We start from the raw sequence: 25,789 nt of genomic DNA, 5'->3' as shown, positions 1-25,789 counted from the left end.
CGCGCGCGCTCGTTCCCAAATTCCTCATATTGCATGATCATATTAGCTTTATTTTCTTGTTGAGATTCAGAATTATGTAACTGAAGCTGTCATTTTATTTGTTACAGGATCGGCAAACTGTCAGTCAGTCGGCTTTGAATAATTATTCCCCAAGCCAAAATAAATAAGACACGAAATATGATCACAAAAAAGTAAATTGCATTGGAAAATGAGAGAAAGTTTTATTAAAATTAAAACAGTTAAATACATTGGCATTATCACGTTTGTTGAGTGGTAGGAATGACGACACTTGTGCGACACTCCCTCCCTCCCTCCCTCACTCACTCACTCACTCACTTTCTTGTTGAGGTCTCTTCTAGCCACACTCATTCATCTGCCCATCGGATACAACTTGTCACTACAAACCAACCTACAAAGTTAACGTATTTTTTTCTCAGAATCGTGTACAACTAAATACACATCATCACTAACTTTAAATACAAAGACATGTTTAAAACCTATTAGAAAACAGTCAAGAAAGAAAAGAAAACTTGCCTTTGTCTACATCTATAATAACGATCATATTCAAAAAATGTTTGAAGCTTTTATCGCTAATTAGTTTAAGGCGCATGAGTCCCGACAAAGGTAGAGTATGGAGCCCCATCCCTTGTCCAAACACACAGCAAGGTGGACTCCCAGAATGTCAGAAAGTTTCCCACTGACTGACCTTAATCATAAAAATGAAATAAAGACAAAGGACCGTGCAATCTGCCTCCCCCCTACTTCCGCCCATCAAGCACTAGAAGTTCATGATTAGCATCTCTCCACTGAGCGACAGCAGACGGCGATTATTTGTTTTAAAGAACATCTCCCATAAAGCAGACGGCTGTCAGTTGGCTGCTCTCCATCACAGGCGCCCACCTGCCCGTCACTGAGGGCACTCACAGATAAGTGACAGCCTGCAGGACTGCAGGACACCAGACACAGCACCGGCCACACAAGAACACGTGACACTGATGCCGCTCTGCCCAAGAATGTTAACAGTTTAAGAAGGACAAAAGATCTGAATGAACCGGCGTTTTGCTCAAATTAGTTTTTGAGAAGCACTCAATGGAGCGATTTGAAGACAGGTATATTAAAAACAGAGAAGAAATACGCCGTTTATTAGTCTTTGAAACAATTAAACTGATTATTCTGAGAAAAGGAAAAAAAAAAAAAGAAGAAAAATTATAAAACGAATGCATGGAAATTCTATATTATAACACACTGTTAGACTTGTTTACATTGCAACTATAAGTAGATATGCACTGACACACGCACAAAATATCCAATGATGATGATGATGATGATGATGGTGATGGTAACGACGACAGGCGAAGGAGTAGAGTTCATCTTCATATTTTTCGTGAAGATTCTGTGTAGTTGGATGAAGTATTGGTGAGTTATTCTCCTCCCCAGCGTGGATTACCTCCCTTGCCCTTTCGATGTACCTCCGGATACCCAGGTTTAGCTGATGAGTATTGTTGTTTGAATTTGTGTAATAAAAGCTCAAAACTCTCAGCAACTGTAAGCTCGTAAGAATTAAAATTTAGACACTGTTAGTCCTGATCATTTATCGGTTGGACTGTGCTTACATTATTCTTAAGTTTCGTCGGACCTTTCTAATGATGACAATTTTTCTTGGACCATATTGAAATGATCTGGCGAGTGATGATGATGGCGACTTTGATGTCGTATTGTGCTTTGTATGTTTCTCTGTAGTGTTGACTATTTATTCCATGGTGCTATGTAATTAGTTTGACTGAACCACTAAATCTTTTTTTCAGACAATATTAATGTTTTCTGTCGCATCAGTCGAATTTCGTTTTCACAATTATGTTTCATGCCATTTTCTTTGCCAGAGACAAATAGCCATCGTCAAGGGGTATGGAACTAACATTCTTGACTCCAGAGGAGATGAATGTGTAGTATGTCTGTGTTCAGGGTCTGCCACACTTTTAATGACAATTTACTCATTGATATTGTGATGGGCACATTGTAGTGCTTTTTCACATTTACTTGACAAAGAAGACAAATACACAGAGAATACCCTGGCAGGCCTTTTCTTATCCCTGAGTTAGTCACACAACATGTTTCTAAAACTTAAAACTGTTCTAAAGAAGAAAAGTTAGAAATGTTTTGTTAAAAGTCACTCCTTTACGATTAAGATGAGTTGCACATGCGCATAAGAAAAATGTGCTGACTGGAACGAAGCCTGGCTTAATCAGTTTTATCTTATTTAAAACAATTATAAACAGATTATATAAATAGAGTTAAAATTAAAAGTTGTTGTGCAGCCAGCTCCATGTTTCTTGCTGAATAAACCAGCTTCTGTCTCTCCCATACCATTGTAACACCATTAAAAATGTCTTCTATTGACACTCACCATATATCAAAGCCACGTATACATGGGTAGAAAACTAAAGGACAACCACTTACACAAAGATGGAGACAAAGCTAGGCCAGACTATACACAACCGGATATCAATGTTGTTATATCAGCCAAGTGTACAAGTAACAAGACTACTTCTTTACCTTGAGAGATGTAAAACTTGGCAAATCATGATTTAGTAGAATCTGGAATAGAACAGCAAAGACAAAACATGTTTCTCAAGTATTTCCTCTTAAACATCGCGTTTGCTGTCAGTGAGATTTTGCAGTATACGACATCAGGTGCCTGGTTCCTCAAGTCGACACTACATCAACACCACAGACAGGTTTACTTTGGAGTTTTCCTTTGATTTCCGTCTCTCCAGGCTCGGCACGGCGCAGATAAGAAAAGCATGTCCAGGCAAGGCTGCTTTTTGCAGTCAGGAATAGTTCTTGAACACCTCCATTCTAAGGTTGCACAGCATCTTTACTTGGTTTGATAAGGGACTGTACACCGGCGCCATCTAGGGTGTCCTCCTTTACATAGGTGTCTGCACGTGGAAAAGACTCGAGTTGGTGATTCTCGAGGTATTCTTTGCCATCTTCCTTTCCCCCCTTAATGTCAGTGACAATGTACTCCATGGCCGGAGGGAGCGCCCAGCTCTGCAACTCTCCGTCTGCCAGAATGGAGTACAAGATGGCTCCCACAACGGCCAGGCCAGCGCACACGAAAAACACGCGACGCCATTCTTCAGCTGTTCCCTGCAACCACACCTCTCCCAATAGTAAAGCAAAAATAAATTTATATCTATATATACATATAAATGCATAATGGTATCTCTCTATATGTCGACATATATATGTAAATATTGTAGACGTAAATGTTTAATTTTCAATATTTACATGAATGATAGTAAGAGAACGAACGAGTTGGCGATACCAAGCTATCGACAGTGAGGACACTGACGACGATGATGATGATGTGTTCTACTCACGTTTGGTGTCAGGGCTCCCACAACCAGCGGTGCGATCATTCCCGGTATTGTAGCTGCGGTGTTGGTGATGCCAAACAACACCCCAGCGTGCCTGTAAGTCAAGCAAACAGGAAGAGCATCAGCCGAGGACATCAATGCCATTTTTTTTGTTCTAGAATTTATTGTTCTAGGATTTAATAGCAGCCGAACGCGTCTATGTTTAGGCGCTCATCAATGCAATTTTTTTTGTTCTGAGTTTGCATAGACAATACCACTACTCATAATGAAAAATAGCAAATTTATTTTATAAAACAGTGAAAATCATCACCAATTGTCTTGACGTATACTCTCTGTCCATCATCGCTTTTTTAAAACAAAAAACCTTCCTACTTTTGTCATAAGGGGTGCTACTTCATTAAAAGCTAGTGTACTTAATTAAATGATCTAATTAGGTTGCTCATACAGCTTGGGGGTGAACATTTTTGGCTATGTCAAATATAAGTGTCTATGGCTGATGGGATTGCACAAGGCTGTGAGTGTAGGAAGGAACTGTTCAGGTAACTAAGCACACCTATGTCCCCATTCAGAAGGAAGACACACACCTGGGAGCGAGGTCAATGTGGTTGACGCAGTACGCCGAGGTGTTGAGGCCCAGGAACGAAAAGCACAAACACAGCAGGAAGACGACCAGACCCCGTTGAGTACAGTTCAGGTAGGCCACACAAACGATGCACACAGCGCCTCCCACAAATGCTGTCAAAAACCGTTTTATACGATTTGATACTTTGTGTCTTTGCTTTCTTTACTGTAATCTTCAGGATGATTTAGCGACTGGCGCACTCTGACTCTGACACTGACCTTAAGATTGAGTCTGACAGCGACTGTGACACTAACATGGACATTGGCACTGACATCGACAATGATATGAATATTAAGATGGCGATCCCGCATCTCAATTTTAATGTGATCTAGTGCTTAGCTTTCTTTGTAGTCAACTCCATATGAGCCTATATCTCTCTGTCTGGCATCACAAGACTCACATACCCATCACCTGGAAGAGTTTCCTTGTGTTCTTGGTGCTGAGGATTCCCTTAGCTCTCAACTTGTCCGCCACCTGTCCTGATGTTGCCGACACCAAAGACGTACAGATGTAGGGCACGGCCGACAGAGCTCCATTCTGTAATAACAATAATAACAATAACAATAATAATAACAACAATAATAATAATAATACATAGCCCCTTTCTCCTGCATCTGGGGGACAGTGTGGGAGAACACCTTTCAGGGCAGGCATCAAACACACCTCTAAGAACTCATACTCAGAAACACCGCAAAATATAAAAATAAAGTTGATTGAGAAAGCGTTATAGTTCTATAGTATGACCAACTCGATGAAAGAGCTGTAGCCAGACGTTGCTCCCAGTCAGTACAATTTAGTTTTAAAACTGTAATACACACAATACACACTACAGTAGAATTTTGTTTTGTTTTGCTATTATTGAGCTGCTCATATGTGTCTACAGAATGTCTCTCTGAAAAAGCGAGTTGACAAGCCGTTAGAAGGTATGCAATTCAACTCAAACACCTTTAAGACGTTTCTGTAATTCATCTGTAATTATTTTATAGGAAGGAATTATTTGTGGATTGCCCAACCCCCTGTAAACCTAGAGGACCGGTGGACCGCTCGTTGTCTCACTGATCTGTCAGACATAGGTGACCCTGTCAGGAGCTGGTGCCCCTGTTGGAATAGTTCTGATGATCATTGACACACACACGCCTTCTGACCCCGGCACAGTGGTGATCCAACAGGAGACTGCAACAGGCAGCTTTTCTAACATTTTCAGCCTCTTACCTGTTTAATATCAAACTTCAACACCTCTTTCATAAAACTCGGAAGTGACGTCAGCATGGTGTAGCCCGTGTAATTATTCAACATGTGAGCAATGATGCATGCCCAGACAGGACCTGATGTGAAGATGGCTCGCCATGGGGTCGGCAAGGTTTCCTGACGAGAAACAAAATGTGAAATGAATACAACACGGAGTTACAGAGGTAAACACGAGTCAAAGCTGGCTCATGGTTTCACAAATCCTTTTTCATTAGCACAACCTTCAGTGGAAATGTCACAGAAACTACTACAACGCAAATTTGAAATTTTTAATGCCAGAGTGTATACATGTTTTTGGGGTTATTTTGTTTTATCTAATCAACCATTGAATTATTATAATCATCCTGTGTCATAAAGGTGATAGAGGATCCGTTCAGATGTGCTGATTGCTGTTGTACAAAATGAAAAAAAAATAATAGTGAACTGTCATCGAGAATTTAAACATTGACAGTGAATTTCAAAACAATATTTAAATGTTATACTATTTTAAATTTTATTTTAATAATACGACTGAAGCAAATAAAGAGTATGTTTTCTATTCTATTTCTACCGCGAGTTTGGTGTAAAAAATCTTTATTTTCATTTAACTGACAAAGGATATGGAATTGTACCTTTTTTACTTGGGACTCGCCAATGGAAGTCTCTATGTAGTTCCTCTCCGCCTCGCTGATCCTCTTGTGTTTCGCTGGTGTGTCGGCCGTCACCATGAACCACACCACGACCCACAGGAGGTTACCTAACCCTGAGTGACAGAGAGAATCATTCACCTTTGTCTGCGCGACACAAACACTCGATCACCTTTGTCACTTTTGTCGCGAACCTGTTTCCAGAAAACTTTACACTTGAAGCATGTTAATAATGTTAAAGAAAATAAGAAGATTATTGTCACATAGACAACAGAGAGCTACGACCTATATATCAATTTGTGTCAATCTCATCGAAACGAAAATAAATGGACATGTTTCAACTGTCACAAAATAAAGGTTTTGATGTTAGATGGATGTTAGTGGTGACTACCAGACAGGTAGAAGATGGAGCCCCAGCCGTTGTCAAAGCCGTAGACACACAGGAGAGCCGACAGGGAGAAGGTGAGGACGTTACCTGTTGCTGCGCCTTCAAAACACAAACAGAGATGTTCTCTCGTCAACATCACACAAACACATCACACGCATGCGCAGTCACCAACTAACAAACGCAGCAGCCGTCACAGTTATCAACCTTCAAGTATCATACTCAAAACACTCCTTTCAAATCACTTCTAAAATTTTTCGGTTAATGGCTTTGAGTTAAGCGGTTATAAGATTGTTGTGCATCACCAGAGAAGCTGAAGGACACTAATTTGCTCCTCTCCAGTTTCGGCGCCCACCTGCCCATCATTGCGTGAATGCATGGAAAAGTAACACCCTGCAAGATACAAGAAATATGATAAGCTGTAAAACAAAAACCATTGAAAGATCCAGGTACACATACGAGATAACTTTTAAGTGCGCGACATTCAAACAGCTCTGAATAGGAGTGACCTCCGGGGTCAAACGAATTTTCGGCACGAACAAATGCTTAATCAATAAAAGATATGCAGACAGTAACATTTCACTACATTTGAGACATTTTAAATCATAATTATTATTTAAAATAAAGGAAAGCAGATGTAATGTAGATAACATTATTATTATATAATACTAAGATGTAAGCACAGAAAAAAAGAAAGTACATTAGGTTAGTTTCAACTTGATAAAGATATGTGGACATGCGCAGATGTGTGTACGAGCATTAACAACTGCCCGAATTTCTAGTGATGATGATGATGATGATGATGATGATGATGATGATGATGATGATGATGATGATGATGATGATGATGATGATTTTTACCGCTCCTAATCCAAGAATAAATCTAAGGGCGTAGGCCAGGTAGACGTTAGCACGTGCAGCCAGTGGCATTGCCAGGGTGCACACGGCACAGACGGCCTGACTGACCCCCCACACGAGCTGCCCACCATAGCGACCGGCCAGCCAGCCACCCGGAATTTGAGTGAAGATGTACCTGAGACAAAAACGAGAAGTTCTGAATTACACACATAGAGGTCTAGTTAATAGTTATGTACACTAGAATCAGTCCATCACATTTAATAAATATTTCAACTACACGGTGCTGTCCATATTTACTATTTTTCCTGAGTTAAACCTGTCTTTGCTAAAATTTATGACTAACCATGCATAAAATGGACAATTTCTAAAACTTCAAAAATTACTTTTTGCATATAAATGACTGACTTTAAAGATAGTATTCAGAGGAAAGTATCAGACTATTACAGCTTTTTACATCGCGTACTAATTGTAACCTGAGTGTATCCCATCATTCCAATGACATTTTCAAAAGTGTACGTACCCGTAGAAAAACATGGCCAAAAGCTGAGATCGAGTCCCTCTAGTCCAGTCAAATTCACCCTGAAAACATATTCCAAGACTTTACTACTAGCTTTAATAAGTCATAAAATATTGTAAAAAGACCTTTAAATTATTACAAGAAAGCAACAAAATAATCAAAGTCATTCTGCTCAAAATGTATATAGAGAACCTGCGAGTGTGTGCGTGCACTTGTGAGATGTCCAGAGAGGAAGATGGATAGAAAGAGCAAGAGCGATATATAAGGGATAAAATTATGATGGAAAGGAACAAGTGAAATATGTTTAATACTTTGAAGTATAAGTCCGGTCATTCTTGAAGAAAATTTGAAATACAAAAATGACTTCTTGGAACAAAATGAAAAAAGAAACAAAGGGGTTAAAAAAATCACCGAAAAAAACTAATCTAGCTCTGTATAAACATGGTGAAATAACCGTTATCTACGTCTCACATGTTACAGGCACGCAAACAAGAACGCAGACAAAAGAAGGAATAGTAAATATCATGATGGACTGTTTGCTCACCTTAGAAGACATGGCTGTGTTGGACATTTCCGGGCTGCAGCCGTCCTCGCTGTTCTCTTCTTCGTCTGGAACTGTGTCTTCTGTGTGCCCATAGTTCTGGTTGTTGTCACGTGAATCAAATGGCAGGAAGGCCGTCACCCCCGGGAAAGGTGTGCTGGACTCAGAGGTGAGATTGTCACCCACCACAGCTCTTTGCTCTGACAGGCGAGCGGAAGTGACGTTGACGCGTGGTGCGCGCACCATGCAGATGATGGCCACACTGAGGTTCACCCGAGTGACGTATATGATAAGAGTACCGAAGAAACAGAGCGTGGCGAGGTTCCATCTTTGAGAACAGAGTGCAGGTGCTGGGAGAGCAAGGAAACAAGTTACATACTGTCACAGGGGGATACAAATTATTGATGTTTAAATAAGGATTATACCAGCTTCACAATAAACCCGATTAAACACTCGTCATTTGTGTGAAAATCCTAATAAGAAATGTCGGCCACATACACTGTTGAGTTTGCTGTCAGCACGAACTTCTCTCTTCGTATCTCATACAACACATAACCACAAATTTGGTCTCTCGAGGTTTTAAGCATTTACCATCTGAAAGCAAATAATATTAATTTTTCTCCTTTTTCAAATTTACTGTCGTGACCATCTATAACACATCAATGATCTTTTCCTTTATGCTCATGGGTCTCGGTAACAGCAGCTGAATGGCTGACCCCAACTTCCGTTTTAACCACCGACCAGCGTTTACTGCACATGCGCTGAATAAGTAGAGAAATACACTCATTGTATTAAAATATTAAATATTAAATTTACGAATCTCACCAGTTGGCGAAAGGCCTTTGGAACCGCTCATAGTCAAAGTCTCCTTTGAAGATGTATCGTTTGTCCAGCCTGAAGTGCAGACTGAAAGATTAGAAAGCAACTGAGAATATAAAGCTCTTTTGAACTTACTAACACTGACAAACTTCAGATGATGCTTTCACCTTGACTAATCTCAGCCAGGTATGCGTGTCACAGAGAAGCATGTGACACCATGGAAGACTCTGGTATTAGACACCAGTAAATACTGTCAAATTAAGCGGATGTTGGCGTGAAAACAAAAACATCTTTTATGGGTGGAGACAACATTTTCACCTTTTATATGTGATAGGTTTTTTATGAGGAGTTTGTACAAATAAAAACAATGTTTATTGTATTGTTTGCGACTGTCATAGAATACGTCTGATTATGAAGTGTGTGAAACTGCGTTGAATGACAAGGTTTGCGATCTGTATACAGTTATGTCAATGTGGGGGGCCCGTCATTTCGCCCCACAGCCTAGGTCAATGTGTCCCACCTATGTCTTTTTCGTCCCAGGTATGACCACTTCATTTCAAGACAGAAAAGTCAAGTCGTCCCAGGCCCAAAAGATGAATCAATCTCGATGTCACAATCAAGTAGCTATGAACATTAAATACTACCAAAGCAGTCATACGTGGTTCAAACATTGGTGGTCCTACCTGGCTATTCTCCTGTGCAATGTACAGTTCATCACTTTGTGGGCCTTGCCTTCATTACGTAAGACCCTCCCAGTGTCACAACACCGAGTCTCTCGTTCACACTCTGTCGACCACACCAGCGAGGTCGTGACCCCGAGCTACACGCATGGTTTGCATACACAGGAGGTTAATTTTTCAAATAAGTTCTATTTTTCTCGAGGCATGGCCTACATATGCTTAACTGAATGCTCGCACACACTCGGCAACCTTTCAACCTCCAAATTATACCGTGAAAATGTCCAAGAGGTCTCAGGAGAGATTTTTAAGTTAAATTCACTTTGGGAAAAAAATATATCCATGTATATTTTAACCAAGAGCTTACACCCTCACCCACATCTGTTTCTTCTTCTTCTTCTCTCTCTCCCTGCTTCAGAGAGTAATATTAGGTAACCGCAGCGGCTACCGACCGTATCTGTTTATCAATATCGTCTGATATATCGCTAACTACCCATACTCCTCGTCAGCCATTTGGGAGGAGAGCGATGAAGCAGCCCTTATCTATCCTCACCCTCTGAGTGTAGACTACAGTAGGGTCAAATACTTGACCCCGACATACTGTCTTGCTGAGGTCATTCAGCGCATTTGCAGCTTACTTGTCAATGTGTACTTTTGACACATATAAAATGTGTCTACGATAAACTCCTGTAATTGTTTCTTTGATATTCTCAGCTCTGTATTTCTACATCCTTGTAGACATAGAAACAGATTGACAGTTGATGGCAAATGAGAACTGTTTTAGCGAACAGACAATCAGACAGGTCTAAAAACAAGCCCACACCCTGACAAATCGCCTCCTCTCATGAATGTCACAGCCACATAATCCCGATACACACAGCATGAAATAAATTATATTATGCAAAACAATGACGTTAGAACCGTTTTTGCGAATCATAATATATCCAAACTGAGTTTTCTGTAATTTTTTTTTCTTAAATTGTACTTTGAGTCCTTCTTTACTACTTTCAGTTTTGATAATGGTCAGACAAGTGTAAGTTCTGAAGTGCGAAATAGAGTGTGCCTGTGTGCGAGTGTGTTAATGAGTAAGGGTGTGAGTCAGTGAGTCAGGGAGAAATGAAGCTGAGATAGTAGATGGGGTATTTACACGACTATTATGGGGAAGGAACTCCGCCAAGGACGGTCCCAAGCCCGGCTGAAAAAGGAGGAGGGTTGGGCGTGGGGCTAGCACCCCCACCCCGTAAAACAAACCCTTGCTACAAAAACATCGACAACAGCAAAACAATGGCCAACAGTCCTGGAAGAGGAAGGGCCTTCACCTAGAGGGAGTATGACGTGTTGCGGTGAAAGCCGATCTTCGGAAGCTACAACACCGACCACCCTTCTATCGACCAGGAAAACACTTTCCATGGGCACGTGGAACGTGCGAACTATGTTCGAGGCAGGAAAGGCAGCCCAGATAGCAGCAGAAATGCGAGACTACAAACTGTCACTCCTCGGACTTTGTGAAACTAGGTGGACGTAGTCAGGACAACAGCGACTGGCAACAGGCGAGCTGATCCTCTTCTCGGGGCATGAGGAAGACGGCGCACCACACACAGAGGGCGTAGCGTTCATGCTAGAGAAGGAAGCACAGAAGGCGCTTATTGGCTGGGAGGCAAGAGGTCCCCGATTCATCACAGCGTCCTTCTCTACAAAGAAGAAGAGACTAAAGATGAATGTGATCCTGTGCTATGCCCCAACAAACGACAGCAGCGAAGACGCCAAGGAGCACTTCTACGACGAATTGCAGAGCATCCTGAACAGACTGAGTGACAGAGACATCAATATCCTCATGGGAGACTTCAATGCAAAGATTGGAGCAGACAATACAGGATATGAAGAAGTGATGGGGAAACACGGTCTAGGAGACATGAACGACAACGGGGAGCTGTTTGCTGACATCTGTGCCATGAACAACTACGTGATTGGTGGAAGCGTGTTCCCACACAAGAAGATCCACCGAGCAACATGGGTTTCACCAGACCATGTGACAGAGAACCAAATAGACCAATATGCATCGCAAAAAAGTTCAGAAGATCGTTGAGGGATGTCAGGGTCAAGAGAGGAGCAGATGTGGCGTCCGACCACCTTGTGACAGCAAAGCTTAAACTAAAGCTGAAGAAGAACTGGACAGACCACGAAAGAAGAAAAGCAAGATACAACGTGAACTACCTGAAAGACCCCAAGAAGAAAAAAGAATACAAGACAGCAGTCCACAACAGATTTCAAGCACTCCAAGAACTACTTGACGAAGAGACACCCCCCAAATATCGAGACCCAGTGGAACAACATCAGAGAGTCTTTCAATACAGCATGCGAGGAAGTCCTTGGAAGAAGGAAACCAAAACAGAAAGAATGGATCACACCAGAAACACAGAAGAAGATCCTCGAAAGAAAGAGAAAGAAAACTGAAGTCAACAACAGTAGAACTAGATCGGAGAAGGCAATAGCGCAGAAAGAGTATAGCACAGCGAATGCTGAAGTGAAGCGGAGCATCAAACAAGACAAGAGGAACACATAGAGGAGCTAGCAACAGAAGCAGAAGAGGCAGCAGCAAGTAGGAACATGAAGAGACTGTACGATACGACCAAAAAGCTGACAGGAAAGATTAGACATTCAGAGCGACAGTCAAGGGCAGAGACGGCAACACACTGATGGGAACAGACCAGCAGCTGAACAGATGGGCCGAACACTTTGAGGAATTGCTCAACGACCACCACCAGTAAATCCACCAGACATCGAAGAAGCAGCGAGAGACCTACCGATCAACTGCAACAAACCAACCAAAACCGAGATCAGAAGAGCCATAACACAACTGAAGAATAGTAAAGCCCCAGGACCAGACGAGATACCAGCAGAAGCACTGAAAGCCGATCCTGACCTATCCGTCAACATGTTGCACAGACTGTTTGAGAGGGTTTGGAAAGAGGAACAGGTCCCGGCAGACTGGAAAGAAGGACATCTCATAAAGATCCCCAAGAAGGGGACCTCAGCCGATGCGAGAACTACAGAGGCATCACTCTTTTGTCCGTGCCTGGCAAGGTCTTCAACAGAGTCATACTGGAGAGACTGAAGGGCCCAGTGGACAGATACTTCGAGAGCAGCAGGCAGGCTTCAGACAAGAAACGATCGTGCACAGACCAGATAGCAACACTGCGGATCATCGTAGAACAGTCTATAGAGTGGAACTCGCCTCTCTACGTCAATTTCGTGGACTACGAGAAGGCATTCGACAGTGTGGACCGAGAGACGCTGTGGAAACTGCTGAGACACTATGGCATCCCGAGGAAGATCGTCAACCTGATCCGCAACTCATATGAGGGAATGACGTGCCGAGTAGTGCATGAAAGACAGCTAACAAGAAGCTTCGAGGTGAGGACAGGGGTCAGGCAAGGCTGCCTGCTTTTCACCGTTGCTGTTCCTGATCGCAATCGACTGGGGTGATGAAGCAAGCCACCAATGAAAGGCGAAATGGAATCCAGTGGACTCTGTGGAACCAACTAGACGACCTTGACTTTGCAGACGATCTGGCACTCCTGTCCACAGCCACCGACAGATGCAAGAAAAGACATCAGAGATCCAGTCAGCCTCGGCACAAGTGGGGCTACACATCCATAAGGGCAAGACCAAGATCCTGAAGGTCAACACTGACTGCGAAGAGCAAATCAGGTTGGATGGGGAGCCGCTAGAAGAAGTCGACACCTTTACCTACCTCGGGAGTGTGGTGGACAAACAGGGAGGGACAGACGCGGATGTAAAGACAAGGATTAACAAGGCAAGAGGCGCTTTCATAAAAGCTTGGAAGGGTCTGGAGCTCCGGGAGCATAGGCTACACGACAAAGATCCGTCTCTTCAACTCCAACGTCAAGTCAGTCCTACTATACGGAGCAGAAACATGGAGGACGACCAAGGGCACAACGAAGAAGATCCAAACGTTTGTCAACCAGTGCCTGCGCAGGATCCTCAGAATTCACTGGCCAGAGAGGATAAGCAACACCGACCTGTGGCAGAGAACGAAACAACAGCCCATAGAAGAGGAAATCCTGCGGAGAAGATGGGGTTGGCTAGGACACACCCTAAGGAAACCAACATCAAACGTCACAAGACAGTCGCTGACGTGGAACCCCCAGGGAAAGAGAAAGCGAGGAAGGCCGAGAAACACCTGGAGACGGGACCTCGCCGCCGACACCAAGCTCACCGGATTTGGATGGGGTCAGCTGGTGACGGTAGCCCAGGACAGGAGGCGTTGGAGGGCGGTCGTCGATGGCCTATGCACCAGGAGGGGCGAAGGGCATAACTGAACTGATTATGGGGAAGGACATCACTCCCTTCCCTGAAGTGGAATACTGTTCTGGAAAGGTGACTGAACTGTCGACAACTTCTTGGCCGTCCATCGATCTGTAATTGGATAAAAGGTTGTAAAAATAGTTGAAGGAAAGAAAAGAAATAGTGGAAAGAATAGCATATACATTTAACATTTACAATAACTTCTTTGGAGAAAGTTTTTTTTTATTTTTTGGGGCGGGAGGTTTTTGTTTTTTTGTTAATAGTGATTAGGATGGCTTCAACCATTCATGTTTTTCTATTTATCCATCGATATTTCTTTGGTGCAAACAAAACCAACGCCCACCCAGCCATTTACATTTACCACTCCCTTTATTCATCCATCTATGTCTGAATGTGTGTAAATCTTTCACGAGTTTGGCCTCCTTCTGTACATGATGTTTCTAGGCGTGTAGATTTAAATATCTGTAAATCCAAATAAATAATAATATCTGCTAGAATCAACTCCGACGCTGCAATTTAGATGTTTAATAACAGAAATATTGAAATCAAAACGAGTTCAAAGCAGAATTTAGCTATTGAAAGACAACTCTTTCTTACTGAAGATATCTTCTTAAAAGGAATATATATATATATCTGTATGACGGAAAAGCTAGCCATTCACCAAACGTTTATTTCACACTCCTGTTCATTAATACATCCATCCATGTGTCCCACGTTCAAGTCCCTCAGTGAATTCGAATAGTCGCGTGGTTAGAACACTACCGTCCGCGCCATGGGACGGCACACTAGCTGGTTCAAAACCCGTGTAACGCAGCGTACTGCTCCAAGCTGATCCAGCTGTAGAAAAAGGATCTGATTCCTTACACCAGGGGTGGGGAACTCCAGGGTTTGATTCAGCCCCCTTTCCCCTTTGTTCTTCTATTCATGTGGATGCATTTTTGTACCTGTGGGTGCAAATATACATACGTTCTGAACTGATTTAGTAGGTCCCTAATATCATCAAACACAAGAAAATCTGTAGTGGTCGTCTCTGTTTTACACTGATTAATTACATTTCACCTGTACCAAGGGAGATAATAATAAAAACACTTATGTATAACACGACTTCCTGTCTTCTTCTGTCATGCAAACTGCAAAATGATTCCTCTACTTCCGTCAAAATATCTCTCATTTAAAATCGGATCTGTTATTTTTATTTCTAATGCTTTCAAAAAAAAAATTCTTAGTGAAATCGGATAACATTAATCAAAATAAATACACAAAATCCCATACACAACAAAATACTCTTGTGTATAAATAGTCACTAGCCCATATAGAAGCACGAGTGCGCTTCATCTCATATTTCATTTCACAACTAATTACATCAAGTGATAAAGCAAAATTTTCATGATTCTTAAGGGTATTTCCAACTAACCGCTGCTAGTCCCAGGAGAAACCTGAGGGCGTAGACTAGGTGGACATGGGCACGTGTAGCGAGGGGCGTGGCCAGGGTACTGAGGGCACAGATGCTTTGACACACCCCCCACACACGCCGCCCACCGTAGCGACCGGCCAGCCTACCGCCCGGAATTAGTGTGAAAATGTGCCTAAGGTAGAAACACAAGAAATCAGTTATCTCACCATTGAACTAAAATATCATCTTCGTGATCCAAGCTACACCTTCATTTCGGATATTGGCAGTTTGGATTCGAAAACCGAGGAGATTGAGTAGCTACAAAACTCTTTTCTCGCCTCAAGTATCCTTTAACATTTTCTATTAATGACAAGCTTTGTCATTTATTTTTCGCATTTTATTTTCTCATTGTAAAAACCATTAGGAAACCAATTCGAAAAAGTGTTTTAATAGGAATCCGATGAAATGTTTCGTACCCATAGAAAAACATGGCCAAAAGGCTAGATTGAGTCCTCTTGTCCCAGTCAAACTCACAATCCTGATAAACAAAAGAAGTGAGATTACCCAATCTGAATACATGGTGTGATAAATTATTTTTGGTCGACAAACTCCCAAAGAGGTAAAAAAAATAAAAAAAATTGCTTTTCTAAACTGTAAACCTTATACAACTCTAACCATGTTCACCCGCAATGAGCCGCATTATTCTGCAGAAATAATTTGTCAACGTGGTGCATTTGCCTGACATAGAAATATACGGATCAAATAAACCCAAAAGAGTTTCTTTTTACAAACTTAAAGCGGAGCAGAAAGAAGTTAAAGTATTTCGTGAGAGACTGAGAGAATAATTTGACTATCGCTGGTGGTCTAGTTGCTGCGCCAAGTAGGCCATTTCCTTCTTCATTATGCAAAAAATATAGGAAATGTGAAAAAACAATGAAAAGACTAAAAAAACAAATTAAGAGAAAATAGTGATAAAATATGTCTGACACAAACACTTACATTATACAATAACACAGAATCCCAAACACACACACACTGCTCACGTTCAAACTCAAGCCTGATTTGAGGATTTCCAGACTGCAGTCACTTCCAGAGATCCCATCATCCTCTGTGGTCCTGTTGCCTGCAGTGACGAGGGGCAAAGTAGTGGTGTGGTTGAGGGAGGGTCCATGTTTACCCAAGATTCTGTGATTGTCCGAGGTGACGTTGAGTTTTGGCGCGCGCACCATGCAGATGATGGCCACACTCAGGTTCACGCGAGTGACGTACAGGATGAGAAAGCCAAAGAAAGACAATATGGCGAGGTTCCATCTTTGAGAACAGAGTGCAGGTGCTGTGAAAACAGAATAAGGGTCGACACAGACGTATACGTCTATAATATAAATTTATATAGCTCATAATCGGCAACGTAGAGAAAATAAATTATTTACAAAGATAATGTTTTCCGTAGTCTAAGCAAGTATTAACAATTAACTGTAAGTGGTTCATCGTTTCGAGGATGCCAGAAGCCAATACTCTTCCTGGTATCTTTAAAATCTCTGGCCCGGGTCTGTTCAGGCTAAGACGGTTTTCTACACTGACATTAGGCTTTAAAAATGGTTTCTTTCTACTTAACTCACACTTATAATCAAACTTAGGCATCCCGAAACATTTATTAACGAAACTTAAAATATCACGTGACTTTTGCTATCAATTCCATGTGTCTAATTACTCCACACATGTTTATACGTATCTGACCTTTCTCCAAAACGTCTGTTGAGGTCGCCGCCATCATGTTGACTCCTCACCATGCGGTGTGTCCTCTGAAGGGGAGCATTAACTAAAACACGAGAAAGTGGTGATAGTGATTTTTTAATCAGAGTATATACGTGTCTACGGTCTAGCTGACTAATCGCTTCATTTAATGCACGTCACGAAGTGGTACACTGGGAAAATCGCAAGCATCACATGATGGGAAAAATAGCTAATAATAGGTCGTTGAAAAGAAAAGTTTTGTGAATTGCAATTTGTCTTCACAATTTTTTTTCAAAGGTTTGTGGCAATTCTTGACTTTGATATTATACTTCGATTTTTTTGTTGTTTTGATTTTGACAGTGTTTTGAGAGGTGTGTACTGCTAAATGAGTGTTTGAATAGAAGTGAACTTTGTGAAACTGATCTCCGAGTAGATGTGTGTGTGTGTTTTCTCACACCCAGCAACATAAATACTGACAACTCTGTTACTACCTTTATGTCTTACCTCCGTGATACATATCTATATTAGTCTTTTAAATTCATGAATATTTTCCAGCTGATAGACACAGGTGAGCCTTAAGTAAAATAAATTTATGTAAATCACATTTCTTCTTCATGTTTTATTTATTCTGACAATGCTTTCTGGATACTGTACACTGATTTCATCTTATTTTTTTCAGTTTGAAGAACAGCATGACGTGTGTACTGAATATTGTGTGAATCATTCCAGCTCTCGTGAAGGAGGCCACAACGTTTGACAAAGGGCATCAACGGATTCTAGGATGTCAGCAAAACGGAGGGCCCTCCTTGTGGCAAGAGAATTTTGTGTGAAGAGATAAATGGCGAGTGTATGTTACACCAGTGTAATTAATGTGTACTGTCTAGGAATTATGGTAGTGGCTCACGATACCTGGACTAGGCATAGGGAAGTTCATGGGGCACCTAGAGAACATTCATATTTGTAATTGAAGTTTTGTATCATTTTTGTAAATTGATTTGCCAAACTCGAGAATAATAATAATTTCTTTATCACACTAAATTGCCTCGTGTTTGTTATTGGGGATGTGAGCTGGCAGAATCTAGGTATTCAAGAACAAGTGGCTAGGGAGGCGCTCGCGCAGAAAACATGAAACCAATGTAAAAAGGTCGGCGAACTGGTAGAGCATCAAAACCACTACTCTCAACAGTCAAATGTCGTAATGTGGTCTGGTTTGGTCATGTGACCCCGCACGACACTCGGTTGAAGGCTGTCCTTCAAGGTACCTTAGAGGATCAGCGGTGGCTAGAAGACTTTGCTTACAAACATCAAACAGTGAAATGGTCGTCCTGTCAACGGCCTGCTCACTATTGCCCACAAAGGCAAGACTGATGGTCCTCGCCGGCTGTCGTCTCTATACATGTACTGTCCCCAGCGACCGGTACCAGTCAAGGGAAGAATCGAATTACAGTGATACCTCGGTTCTCGAACGCCTTGACTTTCGACCAAATCGGTATTCGACCAGGAAATTCGAGAAAATTTTGTCTTGGAATCCGAACAAATATTTGGAACTCGAACATCCGAACGTCCGAGATGAACCGAGTTGAGCCGAATGGCGTTCATTCTGCCCAGCGCGCCTTGCTTGCGTCATCAGTGTGAGTGCAGAGAGAGAGAGTCACGCTTTGTGTGTACTGTACTGTATTGCAAATTACTGTACTGTACACTGAATTTAACCCTTAGACATGGGTCCAAAGAAAGCCAGAAGTGGTAATGCAGACAAAGGTAAGCGGAAAGCTGTGAGAACAATTATTGAGCTGAAGAAAGAAATCATTGCCAAATATGAACAGGGCACACGTGTTTCGGATCTGTCTGCTGAGTATGGCATGCCAAAATCAACCATCTCTACTTTCCTTAAGAATAAAGCTGTTATAAAGGTTGCAAATGTTGTCAAAGGTGTAACACTGATAACTAAGCAAAGGCCTCAGATAATGGAGGAAATGGAGAAACTGCTCCTTATTTTCGTACAGGTACAGTAAATGAAACAAAATTTACTGTACTGTACAGTACATTTTATTTTTGTTTTGTTTTAATAAATACACTTTTATTTCTTATTTCTTGTTGAGACTAATGTTTTTCTACATATTATATACAAATTAGGCCAGTAAATAGGCATTTTCTGGGGCTTGGAACGAATTAATCCAGTTTCCATTATTTCCTTTGGGTTTCATTGCTTCGGTTCTCGAACAATTTGGTTCTCGACCGTCCTCCCGGAACGAATTATGTTCGAGAACCGAGGTATCACTGTATATGGATGCATATAATTGTAGCGGAAGGGGGTAAGATCTTTGAGATGTGTGTGTGTCTTTCCGATAACATTTTTTGAATTTCTGAAAATACCTACTGATGGATTTACTTAGGGAAGCAAACATAGTCCGTAACGGACGTATGTGCTTTCCACAGATCAATAACCTTTCATTAAATTTGTTCTTGTTGTATACAGTAAACAAGAAAATATAGTTGATCAATTTTGTGCTTCGACTTTTTGAGGAGAATGTAAACCTTCGGCGGTGTTTGAAGTAGCCTCCTCTGGAGAAATATCTCTACAGTCGCAGTCTGAAGGTTCAAACGCTGGATTTTTGTGATTCTCGTGAGTCTCATCATTGTGGTTTTTGTCTCCACCTTTGACCTCCTGACATTCCTTAATAACCAGTTCCACAGGAGGGGCCGCCCAGCTCTGCAGCTCTCCGTCCGCGAAGATGCCGTACACGATGGTCCCCAGTAGAGACAGCGCAGCGCACACAAAAAATACTCGTCGCCATTCTTCAGCTGTTCTCTGAAACCGAGTCCACAGAATGATTCAGGGGAGATTACTTGCATGGTGTCTATACTTATTTATATTACCGATTTTTATCTTCTTTTTGCCAAACGAATGTAAATTATTTTAACATAAAATATTTCAGAGCATTCGTCTACTTTTAAAACAAAGTGTAAGGTTCAAGAGAGGGGCACACACAAACACACAAGGAACTAGGTGAAAGAAACGGAATAAATGAGGTAAGTTATGATTGACAGACGACAGTCTGTGAGTTCTACTCACGTTGGGGGTCAAGGCTCCCACCACTAGCGGGGCGATCATTCCAGGAACAGTGCCCGCCGTGTTGGCGATGCCAAAAATTACTCCAGCATGCCTTGTTAACAAAGTGTTGAAAATTAAAGGTATATTTGAGCAGAGACTTCAAGATCAAGTTCATTAAACTACCAATGACTTTATGAATGAACAAAGACCGAAACAAATTTTAAGTTGAGCTTATTGAACCCAAGGTGGGGGACCTTTCTCCACATATCATGCCATCTGGTTGAAGAATACATACCTAGGTGCGAGGTCAATGTGATTGGAACTGTAGCCTGCGCGTCTCAGGCCCATGAAAGATAAGCAAAGGCACAATAAAAGCACCGCCAGGGGTCTCTGAGTACAGTTCATGTAGCCAGCAGAAATGAGACATATGGCAGAGCCAACATTCGCTGTCATGAAGAAAACACTTTCATCAGATTTTGAATCATATCTTCTCGTTGCCATTGTAGCTTACTCTGCTGTGATCCTCAAAATTACTAGAGGAGACTCAGCCTTTACTCATCCCAGTAATTCAGCTTCTACACTTTAATTCAAGAACCCTTATTAACGGACCTTGCTTTATTTTGATCTGTTTACCAAGAATTATCTATTTAACTTTTTCTGAAGTAAAGTTTTTTGTGTCCTGAGCACCTTGCAGACAAACATATTAACTCCATGCTCTACCTGTAATCTGGAAGAGCTTCCTGGTGTTCTTGGTGCTGAGGATGCCCCTCTCTCTCAACCTGTCCGCCACCTGCCCCGTCACGAGTACCACCACAGTCTCACAGAGGTAGGGCAGGGCCGACAGACCCCCGTTCTGAAGAACGAAAACTGCAGCTCACAAATATGACTTCCACCCCGATATGTTGTCTGTCCATTCAGCTGTCCACCCGTGTTTGTTCTCTCCACAAAAGAAAGTGACTATTAATTTAAAATAAGTTCGTTGTTTGTCCTGTCTTAATCCCAATCAATTCATTATTTTCTAAGAATGTGTACTAATGTGTGTAAATTTACCTAATAAGATAAATATACATAATTTTTATATTTACTTTTGTGTTTGTGTGTCTGTAAGCGTATATTATGTTTTAAGATGTGGGAACTCACAAAGGACTTAAAGTATAGCCACCACTATTTGTAGATGCCGCTCCCTGTTCATAATTTGTTCATTCCACTGCACACTGTTACCTGCTTGATATCAAATTTCAACACCTCCTTCATGAAAGCAGGAAGTGACGTCAGTAGGGTGTAGGCAGTGTAAGCACCACACATCTGACCAATAATACAAGCCCACACAGGAGCGGAGGTGAGGATGGCTCTCCATGGGGTCGGCAATATTTCCTGACGACAAAAACTCAGACTATTTCCGAGCATAGAGAGCAGTCACGAGTAAATATACACATGTACAATATATATATATACAGTATTGTAGAAAAGCAAACTATTCTACCTCTAGTGATTTCGTCATCAATACTCGTGTACTGTTCCATAATGGAAGTCTGTGTCCAGAAGGAGCGTATACGTGATAAAACTTACAATGTTATCCCAACTTGCAATGTTTGGTTATCTATGTCCTTCAATATCTAAATGAAAACTTTGATTATATCACAGCCAGAGGCGTTTGACAAAGGTCACCCAGTACTTTGTCCTCGGGTGTCTCGCCGATGGAGCGCAGTATGTAGTTTTTCTCAGCCTCGCTGATCCACTTGTGTTTAGTCGGTGTGTCTGCCGTCACCACAAACCACACCACGACCCACAGAAGGTTCCCTAACCCTAGGTAAAATAATTGTTTATTGACTTATGTGTCAATAACAAATATTTTAAAGGGATTACATCATTTCTTTTCTAATCATAACAAACATTACTCTTCTATATTCCCGGTGAGCTTTACGTCGACGAGAAGAAACAAAGCTTAATCTGATCAATTTGATTGTTTTCCATAACACTGACCAATAAATGCTTATAAAATAGTTTTAAATTACTAAAAACATTAATGTGTACTACCAGAGAGGTAGAATATGGAGCCCATCCGTTGTCAAATCCGTAGACACACAGAAGGGCGGATAGAGTGAAAGTCAGAACGTTCCCCAATGACAGACCTTAAAGACAAAAACATTTTTCAAAGATGGCACCCGAGTATCGATCTCTATTCTTGAGGACTTTCACTTTGTTGCTACAGTTACTAGTCACCATTATTTTGCTCTTGTCAGGGCTAGTTTCTATTTCATATGCCTTCTAACTCTGTCAGTCTATTGTCTTGCAGGTTCTGATGCCAAAAGCAATCAAAAATCGGTGTCTGCACACATGGAGGTCTCCCCAAACAGATGAAAGGAAAGGCGTGGTGGAAACGGAGTTCAAAATGAAGGGCTTACATCATGTTGAACTGTGTGGATGACTGGGGTGTCTTAAAAAAGTCTTCCAGCAGGTTTCACAGCAGTAATACTCTCACCGACCTCTTGTATAACACTTTGATGTATAAGACCTTTTCGACAAAAAATTTTCGGAGCTCGTGCCAAAGCCTCTCGTTGCAGACTTTGTCAAAGAAAATGAAGTTGGGAAGTGGAGGTACTTCTTCTATCAAGAATGATCACTTGAAGTTGCCATCTACCCGGTCTAAAGCTAGTCTCTTGTGCTAGAACACACATTACAATGAAGCTGAAGTTGTCAAATCGTCTGCCACTGCTAGTTAGTCACAAAAGTTCTTCCTTTATGTAAATAGCTACAATAACTAAGAGATTAACTCGAAATTTTGTTGTCGAAGGTGGAACAGAAAGATCTTTTCTTAAATTTCTCGTTTAAACGTTTGAAGCGACTGAGGTGAAGGGCAAGATTTTTTTCTTAAGAAAACTGTCACCAGTGAAGCAGAAAGTCGTTATTTTGCTCCTCTCCAGCTTCGGCGCCCACCTGCCGATCATTGTGTAAGAGGTGGGAAATGTCACACCCTGGAACACACCCAGAAAAAGTGTGAACAAGGTGAAAGGGAATTTAAAAAAAAGATACGTTTGTATCACGTGATACAGTAACTCTCTCTCTCACACACACACACACATCAAAACATGTAAAAAGCAAACAGTTTCATAGCTAGCAATACTTGCGAGAAAACAAGGTTATTCCATAGACGTTAGTAAAGCAATAAGTGGAACTATTGTGGGCTTTTATAACAAAGAAACAGACAGTCAGAGGTAAACAACAGTTTTCCTAACCATAGACCAAGGCTAAAACTAACCGCAGCTAGTCCCAGGAGAAACCTGAGGGCGTAGACCAGGTAGACATGGGCACGTGCAGCCAGGGGCGTGGCCAGGGTACTGAGGGCACAGATGCTTTGACACACCCCCACACACGCCGCCCACCGTAGCGACCGGCCAGCCAGCCGCCCACAATTTGAGTGAAAATGTACCTGCAACCAAAATAAGACCATTATTCCTATTTTCCATTTTTGAAGAAAGTAACTCCTTTGTAGGTATTTTAGATTTTGACAGTTTGTAACTTCGATTTCACGAGAAATTTGTAATGACGAAAATTCCGTTTCCTCGTCAATTATTCTTTGTAGCTTCTTTTACAGAAACCATGACATTTTTTTCTCAAGATAAAATGTGTCGCATAATAAAAATGTCTACTATATCAATAGCCGAGGAAATGTTTTCATAGTATCCTGACAGTGTTACATACCCATAGAAGTAAAGTGCTAAAAGGCGAGATTGAGTCCCTTTCTCCCAGTCAAATTCGCCATTCTGAAAAAAGGCAAATAAATTTATTGCTCTAATTGTAAGCAAACAGTTTAATGAATTAAGTTTTCGACCAACCTGAAATTCTTACAAAGCTGAGCTGTATTTTTGATCAGATAAATTTGTTAATATTCAGCATTTGTTAAACAACAAATAAACACCATTAAATTGAACAATGTATGGCAACAGGAATTACCTGCATGAAAATATGATTTTCTGGACTATAAACTGCTAAAAGTATATCCTTTTCTGAAAGGAGCTTAACTTTCACAAATATTTGTGAGAACTGGAAAAGTGAAGTTACTTGATAAGAGACTGAGAAGATGGATAAGGTAGAAACTTCAAAAAATCATCCGAAAACGTTTGGTAACTTTAAAGAAGGAAAAAACACGGTGAGGATAGTAGATGGAAAAAGAAATGGAAAAAAAAAAGACGTATAATGTTTACAATAGCAACGTGAGCTAAGGTTAATTATTAACGGAAATGAAAATCAACGGCAACTGTCATGACGCACAATCACAAGAAAAAGAAGTAAGCTTGTAAAGTGCAGAGTCCCAGGTAGAAACCAATGACAGGTTGTTATGCTTCAGATTACCATGGTCATATGTTGGCATGTGAGTTGTTATTCATGCGGTCTGGCTGTAGGTAAGTGATGCCTGAACGCTGAATAATTGTCACCTCTGTAATTTATTTATTTATTCCACGCTCAAATTACTTAATCAGTAAGTATGCCAGTGATGCTGTACTAGCCTGAGGTGACCTAAGGTCACTGACTGGATGTACTATTGCTGGCAATGTGTGGGTTTGAGTGAGAAATGGTATCAACGTGTCTGTGTGTGTATTATCTAGCAGGAGCGCTGTCTTGAGTTGCCCTTGTTGATAAATAAAGCTGTATTGTATTGTATCGTATCGTATCGCATTGTATCGCATTGTATTGTATTGTATTGTATTGTATTGTATTGTATTGTATTGTATTGTATTGTATTGTATTGTATTGTATTGTATTGTATTGTATTGTCATTGACAGGGAACTAATAAACTCTGCTTACGTTTGAAGTGAAGCCAGATTTTAACATTTCCAAACTGCAGTCACTTTCGGAGATATCCTCCTCCTCCACTGCCATGTTGTCTGCAGTCACACTGGCAAAAGTAGTGCTGTTATCAAGGGAAAGTCCATGTTTACCCAAGATTCTTTGATCCACGGAAGTGACGTTGACTAGTGGCGTGCGCACCATGCAGATGATGGCCACACTCAGGTTCACACGAGTGACGTACACGATGAGATAGCCAAACGCACACATAACAGCCAGGTTCCATCTTTGAGAACAGAGCGCAGGTGCTGTCAGAACAGAACACCCAACAAATATTAAAGGACAAAGTTAATTACACTTTAATCTTTAAAATTTATGAAAGCAAGATTTATTTCAAACAGTGATGAAGTGTCCTATTGAGAAATCGAAATAAAAGCAATTAATTAAAGCATTGGCTTAACTTTGCAATAGAAATATTGACTGGAATTTCTTTCTTTCGACTTCTTGCCTACCTAATAAATGTAACTGCCACCTGTCTGTACAAGGACAGCTTTCATCCTCACATACTAGTTCGAACAGGTGATTTTCTGCTCAAACGCTTAGCTGCAGTGCCTCAGAAGATAAACTTTTAAAGAAAATTTTACTTTCATTCAAGACATTTTCTGAAGTGATTTGTTTTATTGACTGCTGACATCCTATTGCGGCAACACTTTGAATAAAACATGTCTTACCTTTGGGCAAGACATCTTTGGATCCCTCTTTTTCCATGTTTGGTTTTTCGTTTAGTGTAGTCTGTACTGACAGGCAAGAACTACAACA

At 41.2% G+C, this 25,789-nt stretch overlaps 2 protein-coding genes across 3 annotated transcripts; both read right to left on the bottom strand.

Annotated features, from left to right (window-relative positions):
- Positions 1–1,994: 1,994 nt before the first annotated feature.
- Positions 1,995–19,790, bottom strand: LOC112558370 (sialin-like). Of its 2 annotated transcripts, XM_025228832.1 has the most exons (13): positions 19,665–19,790; positions 17,133–17,214; positions 16,439–16,728; positions 15,872–15,933; positions 7,123–7,294; positions 6,567–6,654; positions 6,268–6,363; positions 5,862–5,992; positions 5,215–5,367; positions 4,407–4,539; positions 3,965–4,115; positions 3,384–3,474; positions 1,995–3,150 (listed from the first exon to the last, which is right to left on the bottom strand). In XM_025228832.1, exons 2-13 carry the CDS (start codon positions 17,167–17,169, stop codon positions 2,857–2,859), a joined length of 1,698 nt encoding a protein of 565 aa, XP_025084617.1. In that variant the 5' UTR covers positions 17,170–17,214; positions 19,665–19,790; the 3' UTR covers positions 1,995–2,856. The 2 variants fall into 2 exon arrangements, with proteins under 2 accessions (XP_025084617.1, XP_025084615.1); XM_025228830.1 differs by lacking the exons at positions 15,872–15,933; positions 16,439–16,728; positions 17,133–17,214; positions 19,665–19,790 and adding exons at positions 7,640–7,698; positions 8,181–8,527; positions 9,003–9,144.
- LOC112558377 (sialin-like) lies at positions 19,298–25,789 on the bottom strand. Its single transcript, XM_025228847.1, has 12 exons — positions 25,702–25,789; positions 24,989–25,278; positions 23,884–23,945; positions 23,441–23,611; positions 23,069–23,156; positions 22,219–22,313; positions 21,857–21,987; positions 21,403–21,555; positions 20,902–21,034; positions 20,477–20,627; positions 20,203–20,293; positions 19,298–19,938 (listed from the first exon to the last, which is right to left on the bottom strand). The coding sequence occupies exons 6-12, from the start codon at positions 22,241–22,243 to the stop codon at positions 19,627–19,629; spliced, it is 996 nt and encodes a 331-aa protein (XP_025084632.1). The 5' UTR covers positions 22,244–22,313; positions 23,069–23,156; positions 23,441–23,611; positions 23,884–23,945; positions 24,989–25,278; positions 25,702–25,789; the 3' UTR covers positions 19,298–19,626.

This window comes from Pomacea canaliculata, linkage group LG2 (genome assembly GCF_003073045.1).
Source record: "Pomacea canaliculata isolate SZHN2017 linkage group LG2, ASM307304v1, whole genome shotgun sequence".
NCBI classification, from domain to species: Eukaryota; Metazoa; Mollusca; class Gastropoda; order Architaenioglossa; family Ampullariidae; genus Pomacea; species Pomacea canaliculata.
Note: the sequence above shows the minus strand (reverse complement) of the source record. Positions and strands in the feature narration are given on the sequence as shown.

Excerpts from the sequence above, each read along its gene's own strand:
- LOC112558370 (XM_025228830.1), bottom strand. The coding sequence starts at position 9,033 with ATGAGCGGTTCCAAAGGCCTTTCGCCAACTG. Across the intron at positions 6,364-6,566 it reads AGTGTCCTTCAGCTTCTCTG|GCGCAGCAACAGGTAACGTC; the intron begins GTGATGCACAAC and ends TGTGTTTTGAAG. Across the intron at positions 4,116-4,406 it reads GAAACTCTTCCAGGTGATGG|CATTTGTGGGAGGCGCTGTG; the intron begins GTATGTGAGTCT and ends GGTTTTTGACAG.
- LOC112558377 (XM_025228847.1), bottom strand. The coding sequence starts at position 22,243 with ATGGGCTCCATATTCTACCTCTCTG. Across the intron at positions 21,556-21,856 it reads GCGAGACACCCGAGGACAAA|GAAATATTGCCGACCCCATG; the intron begins GTACTGGGTGAC and ends TTTTGTCGTCAG. Across the intron at positions 21,035-21,402 it reads TGAAATTTGATATCAAGCAG|AACGGGGGTCTGTCGGCCCT; the intron begins GTAACAGTGTGC and ends TTCGTTCTTCAG.